Source organism: Phyllobates terribilis, unplaced genomic scaffold, assembly GCF_046119375.1.
Source record: "Phyllobates terribilis strain yellow unplaced genomic scaffold, ASM4611937v1 Scaffold_11__3_contigs__length_659146591, whole genome shotgun sequence".
NCBI classification, from domain to species: Eukaryota; Metazoa; Chordata; class Amphibia; order Anura; family Dendrobatidae; genus Phyllobates; species Phyllobates terribilis.
The window spans coordinates 556,773,336-556,792,353 of NW_027362771.1; the positions used below are offsets into that span (position 1 = coordinate 556,773,336).

The 19,018-nt window shown below is 41.4% G+C and overlaps 1 protein-coding gene and 1 pseudogene across 1 annotated transcript; both read right to left on the minus strand.

Moving 5' to 3' along the window:
- Positions 1 to 1,770: 1,770 nt before the first annotated feature.
- On the minus strand, positions 1,771 to 2,733 carry LOC141167360 (olfactory receptor 5G26-like). The gene has a single exon (XM_073654774.1). The coding sequence runs from the start codon at positions 2,731 to 2,733 to the stop codon at positions 1,771 to 1,773; it is 963 nt and encodes a 320-aa protein (XP_073510875.1).
- Positions 2,734 to 8,072: 5,339 nt separating this feature from the next.
- The window catches only part of LOC141167361 (uncharacterized), a 30,921-nt pseudogene continuing 19,975 nt past the window's right edge, over positions 8,073 to 19,018 (minus strand).

Consider the following 19,018-nt stretch of genomic DNA (forward strand, 5'->3'; position numbering starts at 1 on the left):
AGAGAGTCCTGAATTTCAGCTGATGTTATTTGTGGGTTTTTCTTTGCATCCCGAACAATTTTCCAGGCAGTTGTGGCCGAAATTTTTGTTGGTCTACCTTACCGTGGTTTGGTTTTAACAGAGCCCCTGATTTTCCATTTGTTAATCACAGTTCGAACGCTGCTCACTGGCATTATTAATTCCTTGGATATTTTTTTGTATCCCTTTCCTGTCTTATATAGTTCAACTACCTTTTCCCGTAGATCCGTTGACAATTCTTTTGCTTTCCCCATGACTCACAATCCAGAAACGTCAGCGGCTGAATGAAATATGCAAGACTCTTTCCGGATCATAGAAAGTCACTCAGCTTTTATGCACACACACTGATTACAAGCAAACAGGTCACAGGTGAGGATGTTACCTTTAGTAGCCATTTAAACCCATTTGTGTCAAATTCTGTGCCAAAATCACCTGGTTATGTGAACTTTTGATCTGGGTCATTTTGATGCTTTTGGTTGTCATTAAGATTTAAAAAGAGAAAACACAGTAGTTTGACAATAAATGGCTTCACCCAACCAATAGCCATGAGTGGAGAAAATGTTTTTTTGTTATCATTAATATTCTTTAAAACAAGGCCAAGGAAGGTAAAATTCTGCCAGGGTATGTAAACTTTTGAGCCATGAACTTCATGGGCAGCACAGTGGCTCAGTGGTTAGCACTGCAGTGCTGGGGTCCTGGGTTCAAATCCCACCAAGGAGAACATCTACAAGGAGTTTGTATGTTCTTCCCATGTTTGCGTGGGTTTCTTCCGGGTTCTCCGGTTTCCTTCCAAACTCTAAAGACAAGCTGATTGGCACTATATAAATAAAAAGATTATTTATTATTATTTGAGCACAACTGTAATTAGAGATACACTTTATAGGGGGTTTTCTTTTGTTTTTTGTCTCCTGTAAATTAAGTAAGGATTTGCTTGTTTCAACATTAAACAATTTCCTTATTACCTTTTCTGCGCAGCATTTTCTCCTCCATATCAGACTCTGATTTACAGATTTACTATAAAACTTTAAATAAGATTTTCTCCCAAAATGGATACAATATTTGGTCATGTATAAGTAAATCAGCTAGAACAATATCCAGAGTTATTAATTTCTATTGATTTTTTACTTACATAGCTATTGGCATTTTATTTTTTTTATTTAAATTTTAATGGTAAACTATAACCAAGCAACTTACAAAGTGCTACTCTATCACAATTGTTGACAAGGACAACCAATATGTCTGCACTTCGTGTTAATTAAAAAAGAGCTAAAAAGAGGATATCCAGCACTCCGAGAATAGACTTGAAAAACTTGTATCATTTATTTCAGGAACATACACATGCACATAAAGGCAGTGTCTGTTCCTCAAAAAAACAACACGTTTCAACCATAAGGTCTTAATCATGACTGTTGAAATACATTGTTTTTTGCTGAACAGACGCAGCCTTTTTTATGTTCATGTCTACGTTCCTGAAATAAAAGATACAAGTTTTTCAAGTCTATTCTCGGAGTGCTGGATATCCTCTCTTTTGCTCATCATTACCCATATGCTCCTGTGACCATTCACTTGGACCAGGAGTAGATTGCATGATCTGTGAGCTGGACTTTTACTTCAACTTTGTAAAAATAAGGGTTTTCACAACAAAACAGAGAAATGTCACTATTATATGGTACATAAGTAGTACAGATCTAAACATGTTGCCAACTGCTCTAATTTTTGATATGCTAACATTTTTATTTTATTTTTTATTCTTTAATTTACTGTTAAGATTATTTTTGAGCCTGATCTAAAAGAAAAACATTTCAACACGGCACTTTTAACATCTGTATTTTTAAAACTGTATATAAAAGGGTTTAATAAAGGGGGAGTCACAGTGTAAAAAATGGAGAAGACCTTGCCGATATTATCTGCATTTAAACCCGAGCTTGGTCTAAAATAATTTCCAAGTGCGGTGGTGTAGAAGGTGATGACGACGGTTAGGTGGGACACACAGGTTGAAAACGCTTTGGATCTGCCCTCTTTTGTGTGAATTCCTAGGATGGTGTGTAATATATACACATAAGACAATAGTATTACAAGAAAGCAGGCGCTTCCTATTGAACGAGTCAATGCAATGACAATGTATTTTTTTATTTGAGAGTGGCCACATGTAAGTTTCAGAAGTGGGGGGATATCACAATAGAAATGATTGATGATGGCATTGGAACCGCAAAGAGGAAAGACAAGTAAAGTGATGGTAATGGATGCAAGAAAGCTACAAAAATAGGCTCCTAATGCCAAGATCCAACACATTGTCTTGTTCATAATTTGATGATAGAACAATGGTCGACATATCGCAACATAACGGTCGTACGCCATTGCTGACACTAAAAGACTCTCTGAGGCCGCGAAGAAGGAAAAGCAAAACATTTGTGTAGCACACGCTATGGAGGGAATAGACTTTGTTTTGGAAGTGAAATCTGCCAACATCCTCGGCGTAATACTTGACGAGAAACATAAGTCTACGAAGGATAAATGGCTTAGAAAGAAATACATGGGGGAATGAAGATGGCGCATCATCCTTATCAGTAGCATCATACAAAGGTTACATATGAAGGAGCAGGCATAAATGGTCAAAAATAGTACAAAAAGGGTCAATTGAATCAAGTGGTCTGTAGTTAACCCAGTAATATAAAATGTCACAATTGTGGTCTGATTTGTGATTTCCACCTCCATATTGTCCCTGAAAGAAAATGGTTGAGTTGATTAAAAGACTTATTGAGTGATACAATGGGCATTTCCAAAAAATATTCATGAAATATCTGATTGCAAAGGAGAAGACATTCCAAATCTATCTCTTATCAATTCCAAAACAACACTTTCATTGGTTGGGAAAAGACAAAAGTCCACCAAGTACAACCTTTCTCCATCAATTAAAAAATTAACAAGATTAGAAATAACCCATAATGCCATTTGTTATGAAAAAAGCATCTGGCCCTATATTATCTGGCATTCCACAGTCTGACTGCACTAATTGTAAAGAACCCTTTCTTATTTAGATGCTGGAATCTCCTTTCTTCCACACAAAATGAATGTCCCTTGGTCCTTAAGAGGTTCCTCGAAGGTAACCAATTCTTTGTATTGACCCAACATGTACTTCCACGAGGAAATTAGATCACCTCCGTGACATCTTCTATTCTAAACTGAATATGCCCAACTTTTCTAATCTCTCATTATAGGTGAATCCCCTTTAGTATTCCACCTTTGAACTGATTAACTTTCGAATATCTTTTTAAAATATGGATGACAAAACTTAATCCAATATTCAAGATGGAGCCTTAAGATGCATTTAGACTGAAAGATTATCGTGAACAAGTGTTATTAAGAACTCTGGTTTGACAATAAACCATCTATAAAACTAGCTGCAGATCACATGAAGAACAAGCATAATTCATTGGGTGAAAAGATCTTTTATGTGGCACAAAAGATATTCATTCTCGGCAGCATATCATCCTGTGTAAACAGGACCTATACTGCAAAGAACAATGGCAGCCTATGCACAAATAGCGATCTACTACAGATTGTTCAGTGCATATAATTTTTACATTTGGTGTTCATTTATTGCCACTCATCAATCCATGTAAACAGACCTGCCATTGTTTTTGGCAGAACAGGTCCCTTTTACACAGGATGATGTCCTGCCAAGGATGACAATCTCTCTTTTTACACCCTAATATCTTATTTCAAATTGCTTTTGCAGCTGCTGCTTGACATTGAGTACTGTTGCTTACTTGTTACCAGAATACCAAGCCAGGGACTATCACAGACAGAAGAGGACCCGTGGGCAAGAACAGTGTATGGGCCCTTTACAGTTCAATAATGTGTCTGTGACACAAGCTGCTTGCTGATTTGGAGTAGGCAACTTTTCCTCTTGAGCCCCTGTGTGGCTGCACAAGTTGCACCAATGATAAGTCTACTCCTGACCCAGGACATATTATCTAAAAAGACTGATTAATCACAGAGTTTTAATTTTATGTATTACATACTATATGTGAGTTGCAAGAAAACTAGAAGTAACCTAAAAATTTGAATGGACCCTAGCAGCAAGTGATCCATACTAAAGTCATTTTATCAAAAACATTTCTTTTGCATGGTCCTATCATTGTTTTTGAATCCACTAAAATATTTCCAATTCACTGCCACAAACCAACGTTAAAAAATAATAATTAAATAAATTACAACAGTTTTGTTTTTTCCTTTTTAATATTTTAGTCCCTTTTTAGATAAACTTATTTCTATTCAAGATTAATTGATAGAAAATGCTTTAAGAAAGAGGTTGTATGGTTGTCACTCACCTGTTCCCGCACGAGTGCCGGACCTGCCTCCTTTCTTCTATTGCTGCCTCTTTGCTGTTGTCTGCAAAAAAAATCCCTAGTAGCCCAGCAAACTGCTCTCATGTCATCACACTAGACCTTTAAAGGCCAGCTTTAGCAATGGGCATGTGCATGGTCCGTCAAGAGTCACTCTCGTCTCATCAGTTCATAAAACCTTTTAAAAAATCTGTCTCCAGTTATCTCTTGGCCCTGTCTTGACGTTTCTACTTTCACGTCTTGTTCAGCGGTGGTCATGTCTCAGCCTTCCTTACCACGGCCATGTCTCTGAGAACTGAACAACTTGTACTTCTGGGCACTTTAGGGAGGTTGCAGTTCGGGAATATGACAGCACTGGAGAATAATGGCTTATGGATGGTCAAAATACTCACTTGCCTAGTAATTGTGTACCCAATGTAGACTGCATTTACTTCTCTATTAACTTTGCTGCTATTGAACATTGTAAACTTTCTGCTGCAGGAATTTACTCGTTTTCTATACTGCTACTGGACAAACCATGGCCTGCATTAGAAAAAAAAAGGTTATGGCTCTGACAAAACAATACAGCAAAAATTGCCATGTCTATGAAATGGTCATGTGTTTGTTTTACTGTAAAAGAAAAAGGAGCAAATATAAACCACAAAGGTAGCAAAGGGTAACTTGATAAAAAATACACCACCTCGATAACTCATCACAGGAGATTATCTCACTTAAAATGATTAGGATTATTTAACATTACACATGTCAATGTCAAGTTACACTTCTTTTTCTGCCGTGATATCCCAGTGCTGTCTTTTCTGAGTTTAGGTCAAATAAACTACATTTGTAGTAAAGACACATATAGAAATCAAAATGAAATCAATAGGAAAATATATAAAATTACAATGTATTCTTTTATAGAAGTAAACGTAATCATAAAAATAAATGGCTCGCCTTTTAGTTTTCTGCTTCACTTGTTCTTTTTATTTCCATAATGTGTATCTTGGCATCCCCTTTTTACCCAATATATAACCAAAATAAATGTACTCTTGAGAGCTCTCGGTATTCTTGAGATTAATTATTATGCTAAAATTTCTCGAGAGCTGTGTCTCTTGAGATGAGTTTGAAAACATGAATTAAAGTAAATTGCATTAAATATGTTTTTTTTGCTTAATAAGCAGTAAGGTTCACTGAATAGGACTCCATAAATCATAAAACTAAACATGACACATTATAGACATGAAATACAGTAGAGACCAAAAGTTTGGACATACCTTCTCATTTAAAGATTTTTCTGTATTTTCATGACTATGAAAATTGTACATTCACACTGAAGGCATCAAAACTATGAATTAACACATGTGGAATTATATACTTAACAAAAAAGTATGAAACAACTGAAAATATGTCTTATATTCTAGGTTCTTCAAAGTAGCCACCTTTAGCTTTAATGACTGCTATGCACACTCTTGGCATTCTCTTGATGAGCTTCAAGAGGTAGTCACCAGAAATGGTCTTCCAACAATCTTGAAGGAGTTCCCAGAGATGCTTAGCACTTGTTGGCCATTTTACCTTCACTCTGCGGTCCAGCTCACCCCAAACCATCTTGATTGGGTTCAGTTCTGGTGACTGTGGAGGCCAGGTCATCTGGCGTAGCACCCCATCACTCTCCTTCTTGGTCAAATAGCCCTTACACAGCCTGGAGGTGTGTTTGGGGTCATTGTCCTGTTGAAAAATAAATGATGGTCCAACTAAACGCAAACGGGATGGAATAGCATGCCGCTGCAAGATGCTGTGGTAGTCATGCTGGTTCAGTATGCCTTCAATTTTGAATAAATCCCCAACAGTGTCACCAGCAAAGCACTGCCACACCATCACACCTCCTCCTCCATGCTTCATGGTGGGAACCAGGCATGTAGAGTCCATCCGTTCACATTTTCTGCATCGCACAAAGACACAGTGGTTGGAACCAAAGATCTCAAATTTGGACTCATCAGACCAAAGTACAGATTTCCACTTGTCTAATGTCCATTCCTTGTGTTCTCTAGCCCAAACAAGTCTCTTCTGCTTGTTGAAGAGATGTGTCTGCAGCTAGAACTCTGTGTGGCATTGACCTGGTCTATAATCTGAACTGCTGTTAACCTGCGATTTCTGAGGCTGGTGACTGGGATAAACTTATCCTCAGAAGAAGAGGTGACTCTTGGTCTTACTTTCCTGGGGCGGTCCTCATGTGAGCCAGTTTCTTTGTAGCGCTTGATGGTTTTTGCAACTGCACTTGGGGACACTTTCAAAGTTTGCCCAATTTTTCGGCCTGGCTGACCTTCATTTCTTAAAGTAATGATGGTCACTCGTTTTTCTTTACTTAGCTGCTTTTTTCTTGCCATAATACAAATTCTAACAGTTTATTCAATAGGACTATCAGCTGTGTATCCACCAGACTTCTGCACAACACAACTGATGGTCCCAACCCCATTTATAAGGCAAGAAATCCCATTTATTAAACCTGACAGGGCACACCTGTGAAGTGAAAACCATTTCCGGTAACTACCTCTTGAAGCTTATCAAGAGAATGCCAAGAGTGTGCAAAGCAGTCATCAAAGCAAAAGGTGGCTACTTTGAAGAACCTAGAATATAAGACATATTTTTAGTTGTTTCACACTTTTTTGTTAAGTATATAATTCCACATGTGTTAATTCATAGTTTTGATGCCTTAAGTGTGAATGTACAATTTTCATAGTCATGAATATACAGAAACATCTTTAAATGAGAAGGTGTGTCCAAACTTTTGGTCTGTACTGTATATTATTAAGATAAAATAAACTGTAATTCTCAAGAATTACAACATAAAGTGATAACCATTAACATGGTAAGTAGCAAGATAGTTAAAATGGAAGTCTGGTGCAAACATGAGCTGGTCTTAGCAGATCCAGCTTTTGCAACATTGGAAGACCAAATCATATGGTGGTCATGTAAATGAAGGCTGAACCATATAATTAATTTACAGGCTGGGTATGTCAAGGTACGATCTGCTTTGCTGAGTTTCTCTCTATTATAGCTTTGAGCAAAAATACTCTCTCTTCTTTGCCTTTAGAACTCCAAATTAATAAGATTTATTTTCCTGAGCGCTTGAGAAATCAATACAGCATTGCATTGTATGGTATACTCAAGTTTTCTGGTTTATTAGCACATGTGAGCTAGTTAAATAGTGTGGCAGACAAAGTTCCCTGTGAAATATGAGCCAATGTCAACTTTAGGAACTTGAATAGAAATGTGAAACTTCCCGACCCAGCAGTATTATTTTATCACCATGACACAGGAGTTATAAGACAAGATGGAGACCACAGACACAAAATGGAGTCTTTTCTCTCACATTCCCCCCTTTTGTGACCAATTATAGATATTTCAGGAGGTATACAGGAGCGTGATACCAACGAATTTCCTACTTAATTCACCTCAGTTCCCTACCTAAACACCCATATTTGTATCACAACAATGGATCTTTACTCATCTGTGGTCCATAATATACAACAAAGGGTTCTTTGACAAGGTTTCCCTTATATCTGGACTCTATTACCTTGGGTATAACTCAAATTAGTGCTTTTACAGCTACATGTACCCAAAGACAAAACAATAATAGTTGCATACAGCTTTGTGTAATTCCTGAGCCTCCGGCTTGGACCCTTATATTATGTGACAGGTTCAGGAAAGGGAATGCTTCTCCCACCATTAGTCTTTGTTTGCATTGTGTTCTTGTAAACATTTCTCCCTTATTTCAGATATTTTCTGTACATCAACATCAAACTGGAGATTTCTCATTAAGAGACTTATTTTCTACGTGAGTGTATTTTATTAAAGAAAGAGCTAAAAGTAAGCATTCGGTCTATGGCTTGCCAGTTTCCTCCTTTACCTTCTGGATTTTTAACTTTAATGTTCCATTTAGCCTTTCCACTTTCCCACTGCTATGTGGATGAAAAAGAGTGTGGAAAGCATGCTCAATTCCCAGAGATTTCAAATCTCCCTTTTCATCTCTCCTGTAAGATGTGTACTTCTATCACTTCAGGAAACCCATATATAAATACCACCTCCTTCATGAGTTTTTGAGCAGTAACCTGAGCAGTAGCTTTCTGCACCAGATATGCCTCAGGCAAAGCTAGAAAGAGATCAACACAACCAAGCACAAACTCATATACCCCTAGTTGTGGTAGCTGTATATAGTCAATCTGCAATCTCTGGAACTGGCAGAGTGGACGAGGGCGGTGTTTCTATGGGATCTTTACAGTTTTTCATACAGTTTTTCGAGTAGTACAAGTTGAGAACTTGTGTCAGACAAAGCTTACTACACATTTTGCACAGACCTTCTTCAGTCAGCTGGGCTCCCTGTGGCTCCCACTTCTTCTGCTTCTGTAGGAATTTAGGAATATCAGGAGAGACAGGTGCTGCTGAGGTCTTGGTCTGCATTGATACTAGACTCTCGACTGTAGATCTTTTTGCTGCTTCCTCAGTGGCTGTATTTGCGTGAACATTTCCTCTGGCTTCATCGGTGTCAGCTCAGATGTGAGCTTTATCATCACTATGCCAAGCTTATTCAGTAACAGGAGAGTCTTCATCGGGAACGTTAGGAAAGATCAACTATCTACATACAGTGGCTTATGAAAATATTCAGCCCCTTGGCTTTTTATCTATTTTGTTACATTATAACCTGTGTTTAAATATTTTTGTAATCCGATTTGTGTGTGATGTATCAGCACTAAATAGTTTAATTTGGTAAAGTGATGTGAGAAAAATATAGTTATAAATTAAATTTATGGGATCAAATAACTAAAAATTGGCATGTGCATCTGTATTCACCCCTTTTGCTATGAAGCCCCTAAAAATTTTTGGTGCAAGCAATTACCTTCATAAGTCACATGCTTAGTGAAAGGAAGTCCCCCTGTGTGCAATCTAAGGGTCACATGGTCTGTCAGCATATACACACCTCTTCTGAAAGGCCACAGAGGCTGCAGCACCATTAAGCAAAAGGCACCACTAACCAAACAGCATCATGAAGACTAAGAAGATTTCCAAACAAGTCAAGGACAAAGTTGTTGAGAAGTACAAGTCAGGTTTGGGTTACAAAAAAATAACCCAATCTCTGATGATCCCTCGTAGCACCATCAAATCCATTATCATCAAATGGAAAGAACATGGTACCACAGCAAACCCACAAAAACTCTCAGCCTGGGCAAGGAGGGCATTAATCAGAGAGACAGCACAGGGACCAATGGTAACCCTCAAGGAGCTGCAAAGTACTCAAGAAGACTGGAGTATTTATCCATATGACAACAATAAGCTATACACTCCATAGAGGTGGCCTTTATGAAAGAGTGGGCAGAAAAAAGCCTTTACTCACACACAAAAACTGTAAGGCTCATTTTGGGTTTGCCAAAAGACATGTGGGAGACTCCCCAAATGTATGGAGGAAGGTATTGTGGTCAGGTGAGACCAAAATTAAACTTTTTGGCCACCAAGGTAAACACTATATCTGTTATGATCTGCAACAAGAACTAAGGAAAGAAGGGGAAAGCTGTCACTACAGTAAGACTAAGCTGAATCCCTACGATGTAGTGGGCTGCCTGTTCCTAGTGAACAGACCCGCCTTCGTCCTCGGCTAGTCTGAACGAAGACCTATAGAATTAAGGGAGGGGTCCCTAAAAGAACTAAGGACTGGGACAAAAATGGAACACCTCCTAAACAGAAATTGTTGTAGAACACAAAAGACAAACTGACAAAAAGTACTAGAGGTCCCAGAGGACCAAGCAAACTGACAGAGAAAGGCACCGAAGCGCCAGGCGAGCAAAACAGTCAAACAACACTGAAGTTCAGCAAAGCCTGAAGGGCGGAGCTGGAATATATAGGCAGATGGTCATGTGACCGCAAAACACAAGATAGAAAAAACTGACAGGAGGGTTCTAACAGTACCCCATCTTTTATGAAGATCCTCCGGATCCTCCAGGCCCGGGCCTATCCGGAAACCTCCTGTGGAAAGCTTTAACAAGCCTAGGAGCAGAGACATCATCAGTCCTTACCCAGGAGTTGTCTTCAGGACTAAAACCCTTCCAGGAGACAAGATACTGTAATCTTCCTCTATGCCATCTAGAATTCAAGATATGCGAAATTTCAAATTCGCTGTCTTCCAACACAGGGGGAACTGTGACAGTGGTGTCCCTATCAGATACGTCAGCCTTTTTCAACAAGGAAACATGAAACACAAGATTAATCTTCCAGGAAGTAGGGACATCCAATCTAACAGCAGAGGGGTTAACAACCTGAAGCGCTTTAAATGGACCCACAAACTTAGGACCCTGTTTTTAAGAGGGAATCCTCAACCGCAGGTTCTTCGAAGACAACCAAACCATGTCACCCACAGTAAACAAAACCTCTTTACGTTTCCTGTCAAAATACTTCTTGGACTTCTTGTTAGCCTCTTGAAGGTTGCAACGTACACTAGTCCAAACTCTCTCCAAACCACCGGAAAAATTCTCCTCCTCTGGCACCGCCGACCCTAATTTGGAGAACGAACCAAAAGATGGATGTCTCCCAGTGCAAAAAAAAAAAGGAGAACACCCAGCAGAGGTGTTTGTTAGAGGTGATTGTTAAGAGTAAATTCTGCGAGAGGCCTGGTTCTTTCTTTCAGTCTGTCCATTAGACTCAGGGTGATAACTAGTGTTGAGCCACCCACGTAGTGTTTGAGTTCGGTTCAATTTGTTGAATACCCTTGTGTTCGCCGAACTGTTCGTCGAACTGTTCGTCGAACACCTTCGAACACCGTTAAAACCAATGGCAGGCAAACAAAAACACATAGAAACACATAGAAAACACCTTCAAAGGTGTCCAAAACCTGACAAACTGCTCAGAAGACACAACTAACACATGGAAAAGTGCCAAGTACATATAGTCATGTGAAAAGAAAAGAGGTGGAGGAGTAAAAGGAGGGGGAGACACAGATATAGGCATGCCATGCCCTTCTAAAAGCAAAGAAGTACGAAGCCGACACGGCCAGTCCGTTCCTGCCCGTGCCACCTCCGTGTCGCCGGGTTTGTGCCAGAGCCGCGGTGGACCCTGACGGCCAGCCCCCCTCTCCTAATACTGGTGCCTGTCCGCTGGTGGGTCGAGCGAGCCCCCCTGTGGTGGAGGCAGCTCTAAGCTTTTTAATTTAGATTGTCTCTCTAATTTGAATGAATACACTTTAAATTCTTTTACAAGGATCTATTGGAGGGCAAGTCTCATGCCAGCAGCCGCGTAATTCCAGCTCGAGTAGCGTCCACTAAAGCTGCTGCAGTTAAAAGGCTTTTATAAGGATCGAGCTCAGCGGTCCACCGCAAGGCGTCCTACCGCCAGTCCCAGCCCCTATGCCTTGGGGTGCCTCCTGATGCTCTTCACTGAGTATCCCGGGGTCCCGAAGCATTTCCTTTGAAAAAATTAAGTGTCCAAACTACAGGTGGTGTAGCTTGCTTAACAGCTGGGATAATCTGCTGACTAGCACACACTGCTACTAGGCACAAAGTATTTCCTGGGCTAGATGCAGTTAAAAATTTGTAATTAGATACTCTTGTTGGATGCTGAGAAAGCATTCCATAGAGTCTCCTGGCAATCCAGACATTTGTTGGGAATCTCTCTCAAGTAAAACTAACAGGTCAAGCAAATTCTTATCCTCTCTTGCTGACAACTTTATCTTCCAAAAGGTAGGTGAGAAAACAAGAGGATCTGCTACTTTGGATCTAATCCTTATAAACAGGGAGGAAATGGTTGAGGAGGTAAAGTTGGCTGGGACCCTAGGAGGCAGCGATCATGCTATTATAGAATTTTGGATAACTAGAGGAGGAAGACATGTGAAGACTCAAACTTCAAGGTTAGATTTTAGAAAGGCAGATTTTAAGAGACTCAGAAAGAGAATAGGAGGGATCCAATGGCTGGATGTCCTTAAGGACAAAAATGTCCAGGAAGGATGGGAAAATTTTAAAAATGAGATTCTCAAAGCACAATCGTTAACAATCCCGAAAAGTAAGAAGAATGGGAAGCATTTAAGGAAACCAGGATGGATGAACACAGAACTTAAACACATGCTAAAAAGAAAGAAAGAAATGTTTATTAAATGGAAAGAGGGAGGCATATCTAAAGAAGATTATAATGCAGTCTGCAGATCCTGCAGGGCACGTATCAGGTTAGCTAAAGCTGACAATGAATTAAGGCTTGCAATAGATGTCAAAAGCAATAAAAAAGGATTTTGGGGGTATGTCAAAAGTAAAAGAAAAGTCAAAGATGCTATAGGATTTTTACAGGATGAAAATGGAGAAATGGTAAGAGAGGATGTTGAGAAGGCCAAACTTTTTAATTCCTATTTTGCATCTGTTTTCTCTCAGAAAGAAAATGTAACATCAACTGATCTTCACTGTCCTTTTAAAGGAATAGAAGAATCCAAGTTATCTGTAAACAGAAAGATTGTGAGGGAATATTTAGCTAACATAAATGAGTTCAAGTCTCCAGGTCCAGATGAATTACACCCCAGAGTACTGAAGGAGATCGTAGAAGAAATTTTAGAACCACTCTCCATAATCTTTGAAAATTCTTGGAGAACAGGAGAAGTCCCAGAAGACTGGAGAAGAGCAAATGTTGTTCCTATCTTCAAAAAGGGGAAGAAGGTGGACCCAGGGAACTATAGGCCGGTGAATCTGACTTCTATACCAGGAAAGATCTTTGAACAAATTATTAAACAACATGTATGTAAGTACATGGATAAGAATGAAGTGATTAACCAGAGTCAGCATGGGTTTGTAACTAACAAGTCATGTCAGACTAACTTAATTTCCTTCTATGACAGAATCACTGACTGGGTGGATCAGGGAAATGCTGTAGATATAGTATATCTTGACTTCAGCAAAGCATTTGACAAAGTATCTCACACCACCCTTATTGAAAAAATGACCAAGTATGCAATGGACCAGGCAACTGTTAGGTGGATTCATAACTGGCTTAGTGATCGGACTCAAAGGGTGGTTGTAAATGGCTTCACATCCAGCTGGATGAATGTCTCAAGTGGGGTACCACAGGGCTCCGTCCTGGGACCTGTATTGTTCAACATCTTTATCAATGATTTAGATGAAGGAATTGAGGGTAAACTGATTAAATTTGCTGATGACACAAAGCTAGGAGGGATAGCTAATACTAGAGAAGAGAGAGAGAGGATTCAAAAAGACCTAAATAAACTGGAGCAGTGGGCAGCAACCAACAGAATGGTTTTTAACAGGGAAAAATGCAAAGTACTACATCTGGGCAACAAAAATGAAAAAAGCATATACAGAATGGGAGGAATAGAGCTAAGCAACAGTACATGTGAAAAAGACTTAGGTATACTAATAGATCATAGACTGAACATGAGTCAACAGTGTGATGCAGCAGCAAAAAAGGAAAATACAATTCTGGGATGTATTAACAGAAGCATACAGTCTAGATCACGTGAAGTCATTATCGGTCTTTACTCCTCTTTGGTCAGACCTCATCTGGAATACTGTGTACAGATTTGGGCACCACATTTTAAAAAAAGACATAGACAAACTGGAGCAAGTTCAGAGAAGAGCGACCAGAATGGTGACTGGTCTGCAAACCAAGTCCTATGAGGAACGGTTGCAGGATTTGGGAATGTTTAGCTTGCAAAAAAGAAGACTGAGAGGAGACTTAATAGCTGTCTACAAATATGTCAAGGGCTGTCACATTGTAGAAGGATCATCTTTATTCTCATTTGCACAAGGAAAGACTAGAAGCAATGGGATGAAACTAAATGGGAGGAGACACAGATTAGATATTAGAAAAAACTTTTTGACAGTTAGGGTGATTAATGAGTGGAACAGGCTGCCACGAGAGGTGGTGAGTTCCCCTTCATTGTACGTCTTCAAACAGAGGCTGGACAGACATCTGTCTGAGATGATTTAGTGAATCCTGCTTTGAGCAGGGGGATGGACCAGATGACCCAGGAGGTCCCTTCCAACTCTACCATTCTATGATTCTATGATTCTATATATTAATCTCTTAAAAAGCCTGGGTAGAGGTCTAGGGGACCCTTTTATAGCCAAAAATCACGGCAATGTATCGCAATACATCACCTAGAAGGGAGGAAGCAGTTCCTGGGTGCATTGAGAAGGGAGTATAAAAGGTGGGCACCTTCTTAGTTCAGTGCAGAGAAGTCTGAGCAGAAGTGACAGGGAGCAAGGCCTGGAAGAGGCCTGGAAGAGGGAGAAGGAAGAAAGAGGAGCGGAGAAGGCACCAGGAACGAGGAACGAAGGGATCCCAGGGGTGCGGACGGGCGAGTCGCCACCACACGCCCGAATCCACCTGCGTGGAGGGGTCAGGCCAAAGGGGGAGACCGGTCCCCGAAACTAGTGGAGGCGGGAAACGACCCTCAGCCAGAAACTGGAGGCTGTGACATTTTATGTGGCACAGCCCCTCGCTACACCCGCTAGGAAGGCACCACATATGGTCAGGGAAACTGGCGCCAAGTTTACGAAGAGGAGGCCCGAGGCAGCCGGACAGAAGCGTTGGTAAGAAAGGCCAGACAATGGACACACAAAGGGGGTCCTGTGAAGCGCTCCAAAGTTATCTGGGAGTTGTCTGAGCCCCTCACCTGGTGAGCACAGTACGACGTGGGCAGCCGTTATCTGCAGAAGTGGTCTGGATAATAAGAACTGTGAGTAAAGGCCCTTGACTGCATTACTGACTCCGTTTCGTTAATGCTGCTGCCCTGCACCATCACCCCCATCATCTGCATACACTGCCCTGAGGCTATACTCCTCCCGTGGGGAGTTAAACTACGCTCTGCTGCACCCACAACACCAGCCTCAGCGGTCTGCCCTGCAGCGGCGGTTCACTCTGACCGCAATCCACGGGTGGCGTAGTCAGACATTTAAACATCAAAACCACATAAATAGTTCCGCCACTGGTTTGACCACCCTGAGCCACGGAACCGGCGGCCGCCACGGAGACTACAACCACCAGCATCCACCAAAAAGGGTCCAGCTCCGGGTGTCCCAAGGCCCAGGGGGCACGTCAGAACATTTTCATCACTTTTCATAATCATCAATGGGACAAGGCAGGGCTGTCCTCTGTCCTCCCTCTTATACATCCTAGTGACGGAGCACCTGCTCTCATCAATTCGCCATAACCCCAATATTAGGTGGATTGAGGTGGGAGGCACCGAGTACGAGTGCTCTGCATTTGCTGATGATGTCCTAGTATATATCATTCAATCACATGTATCCATCCCTGCTGTTATGGCTGAAATAGATCACTTTGTTACATGGTCAAATTTTAAAATCAATGCAGCGAAGTCTGAGGCCCTCGATGTCTCCCTCCCCAAATCCATACAGGATTCCATCCAGTCCAACTTTCCCTTTGCCTGGCCCTCACAGGGTATCAAATACTTAGGAATTCCTATTCATAGAGACCTCTCCCGTCTATGTTATCTTAATTTTGGGCCATTTATTGAAAAACTCCATACAGACCACGGTTGGCAAGTTAGAACTGTAAGATTCACTACGTGAACCACTGATGTTTTGTGGAAAAGCACATGTACACTGTGTTCCAAATTATTATGCAAAAAGTGTTTAGGAGTCATAAGGGAAGAATTTGTTTGTTTGTCAGTTAAACTCATTGATGGTGGTGTGTGTCAGGGCTCTTTATATCACTGTAAGCCACTGCAGACACCTGTGCTAATTAGTTTGGCAGGTGTGTCCAATGAAAGACAAGACTACTTAAGAAGGCTGTCCCACATTATTAAGCAGCCTACATTTTCTGCCAACATGGGAAAGAAAAAGGATGTGTCGGCTGCTGAGAAGCAACAAATTGTGGAGTGTTTAGGTCAAGGCATGACTACAATCAACATTGTGCGATGATCAGGATGAAGTGTCTTGGCAATCAAGAAGTATGTAGCTGATTCACAGTACACACGTGTGCGTGCTGATAAGGGCAAATTGAGGACTCTTTCCTACAGGCAATTACATCAGGTTAAAAGAGCAGCGGCAAAAAAGCCTTGTCATAGCAGCAGACAAGTTTTTGAAGCTGCTGGTGCCTCCAACGTCCCCCGAACAACAAGATGCAGGGTCCTTCAGAGGTTGGCAGCTGTGCGTAAGCCATCCTGTCGACCTCCTCTATCCACTGCACACAAGCAGAAACGGCTCCAGTGGGCCAAACAATACATGAAGACTGACATCAAAACTGTTTTGTTCACGGATGAGTGCCGTGCAAAGCTCGATGGTCCAGATGGATGGAGTGGAGGATGGCTGGTTGATGGACACCCCACGCAAACACGGCTACAGCGCCAACAAGGAGGAGGTGGAGTAATGTTTTGGGCTAGAAACATGGGGAGAGAGATTGTTGGCCCCTTTAGGATCCCTGAAGGGGTAAAGATGAACTCCATAATGTATGCGGAGTTTCTCAAACAGCACTTCCTGCCATGGTTCAAGAAGAAAAACCGTGTATTCCACAGCAAGATCATTTTCATGCATGATAATGCACCGTCTCATGCTGCACATAACACATCTGCATCTCTGGCTGATATGGGCATAAAAGGGGACAAACTTATGGTGTGACCCCAATGCTCCCCTGACCTCAACCCCATTCAGACCCTCTGGTGCATCATCAAAAGGAGTGTCTGTGATGGCGGGAGGCAGTTCACATCTAAACAACAGCTCTGGGAGGGTATTCTGTCCTCATGCAAAACAATTGAGGCAGAAACCATCCAAAACCTGACAAATTCAATGGACGAGAGAGTTCAGAAGCTCCTTTCGAACAATGGGTCCTATGTGCAAATGTAACATCACCTAGAATAAAGTTTTGAGTTGAAAACTGTTTGATTTCAGTTTGTAATAACCTGCTAATGCTTATAATTTCAAAAATGACCATTTTTTTGTTCTTTATTAAAATGAAAATGTTGATCGAAGAGTGTGGGGGATCTAAGAGTGTGGCAACACAGTAGTCAGGATTACTTCGAATTCTGACAATCTGAAGGTCATGTTGCAGGTAGTGCAGCAAGAAGGCACTCATGTGTCTTGCGCATCTCGGAGCCCCAAAATTATTTTCCGGGCTAGATGCAGCTAAAAATTATTATTAGGTTTAAATCTGGTGGAGCTTAGTATAGATGGCCTAATAGAATCATTACTGCACACTGCTACAAAGCCCAAATTATTTTCCAGCCAAGATACAGAAAAACATGATTAGTAATTTTAAATCTGGTGGCGCTTAGTATAGATGGCCTAATAGAATCAGTGCTGCACACTGCTACAAAGCCCAAATAATTTTCCAGCCAAGATACAGATAAACATGATTAGTAATTTGAAAGCTTAAAACGGTTGGTGAGGTGATTTTAACCAATCATCAAGCTTTTACTCTCCCCAGGATGACACAGGGGTAGAAAAGTTGTTTCGGATCCATGATTTGTTCATCTTTATGAACGTGAGTCTGTCTACATTATCAGTGGAGAGCCGCGTGCGCTTATCTGTCAGCACACCACCAGCAGCGCTGAACACACGTTCAGACAGAACGCTGGCTGCGGGGCATGAAAAGATCTCCAAGGCGTAAGTGGCGAGCTCCGGCCATTTATCCAGATTGGAAGCCCAAAAAGAGCAAGGGTCCAGTGACACAGTCATGGCTTCAATGTTTACTTGGAGATACTCCTATACCATCGTCTCTAGGCGTTGACTATGTGTCAGACTTCTTGTCTCCTGTGGCCTTGCAAAGGATGGGATAAAAAAGTGGTGAAATGATTCCGCAAAATTGATGTTACCAGCAGATACTGTGTTTCTGTTACGGTTTGAGTGCTGAACACTCGACGTTCCCACGGTTGGCAAGTTGGAACTGTGAGATTCACTACATGCACCACTGGTGTTTTGTGGAAAAGCACATGTAAGATTCTGCAACAGTCTCTGCTGATACTCCTGCATGTGTGCATCCCTTTCAATGCAGGAATAATTTCTGCAAATTTACTTTTGAACCGGGGATCTAACAGTGTGGCAACCCAGTAGTCAGGATTATTTCTAATTCTCACAATTCGACGGTCATGTTGCAGGTAGTGCAGTAAGAAGGCACTCATGTGTCTTGCGCATCCAGGAGCACCAAGTCTCTGTTGTGTTGGTGGCGAGGTAACAATCATGCTTCCTTCCTCTGTCCTCACCCCCCAACCTCGCACAACAGAAATGTGATCAAGGTCTCCCTCATCTGATGAGTCTTCCATCAGTCCGTCCTCCACTTCTTCCTGGGCTCCTGCACCTTCCTCACTAGTTTGGCTGCTACCATGCACCCTGGTAAAACCAGCTCCCCCACCCTCACATGCCTGCCGCCTTGGTGCTGCCGACCGTCTGGACCTTGCAGATGTTAGCAATTCCGCATACAACTCCTCCTCCTCTACTTCCTCCACCTCCTCTTGTGCCACCACCTGACTCCGAATTCTGTTTAACATGTGCTCCAGCATTTAAATCACCGGAATAGTGATTATGCTGATAATGGCATCGTCAGCACTAAACATCTCTGTTGCCATTTCAAAACTGTGCAGAAGAGTGCATAGGTCCCTGATCTGAGACCACTCCTCCAGCGTGATTTGCCCCACCTCTGGATCTCGTTGGCCCAGGCTATACGTCAGAACGTATTGC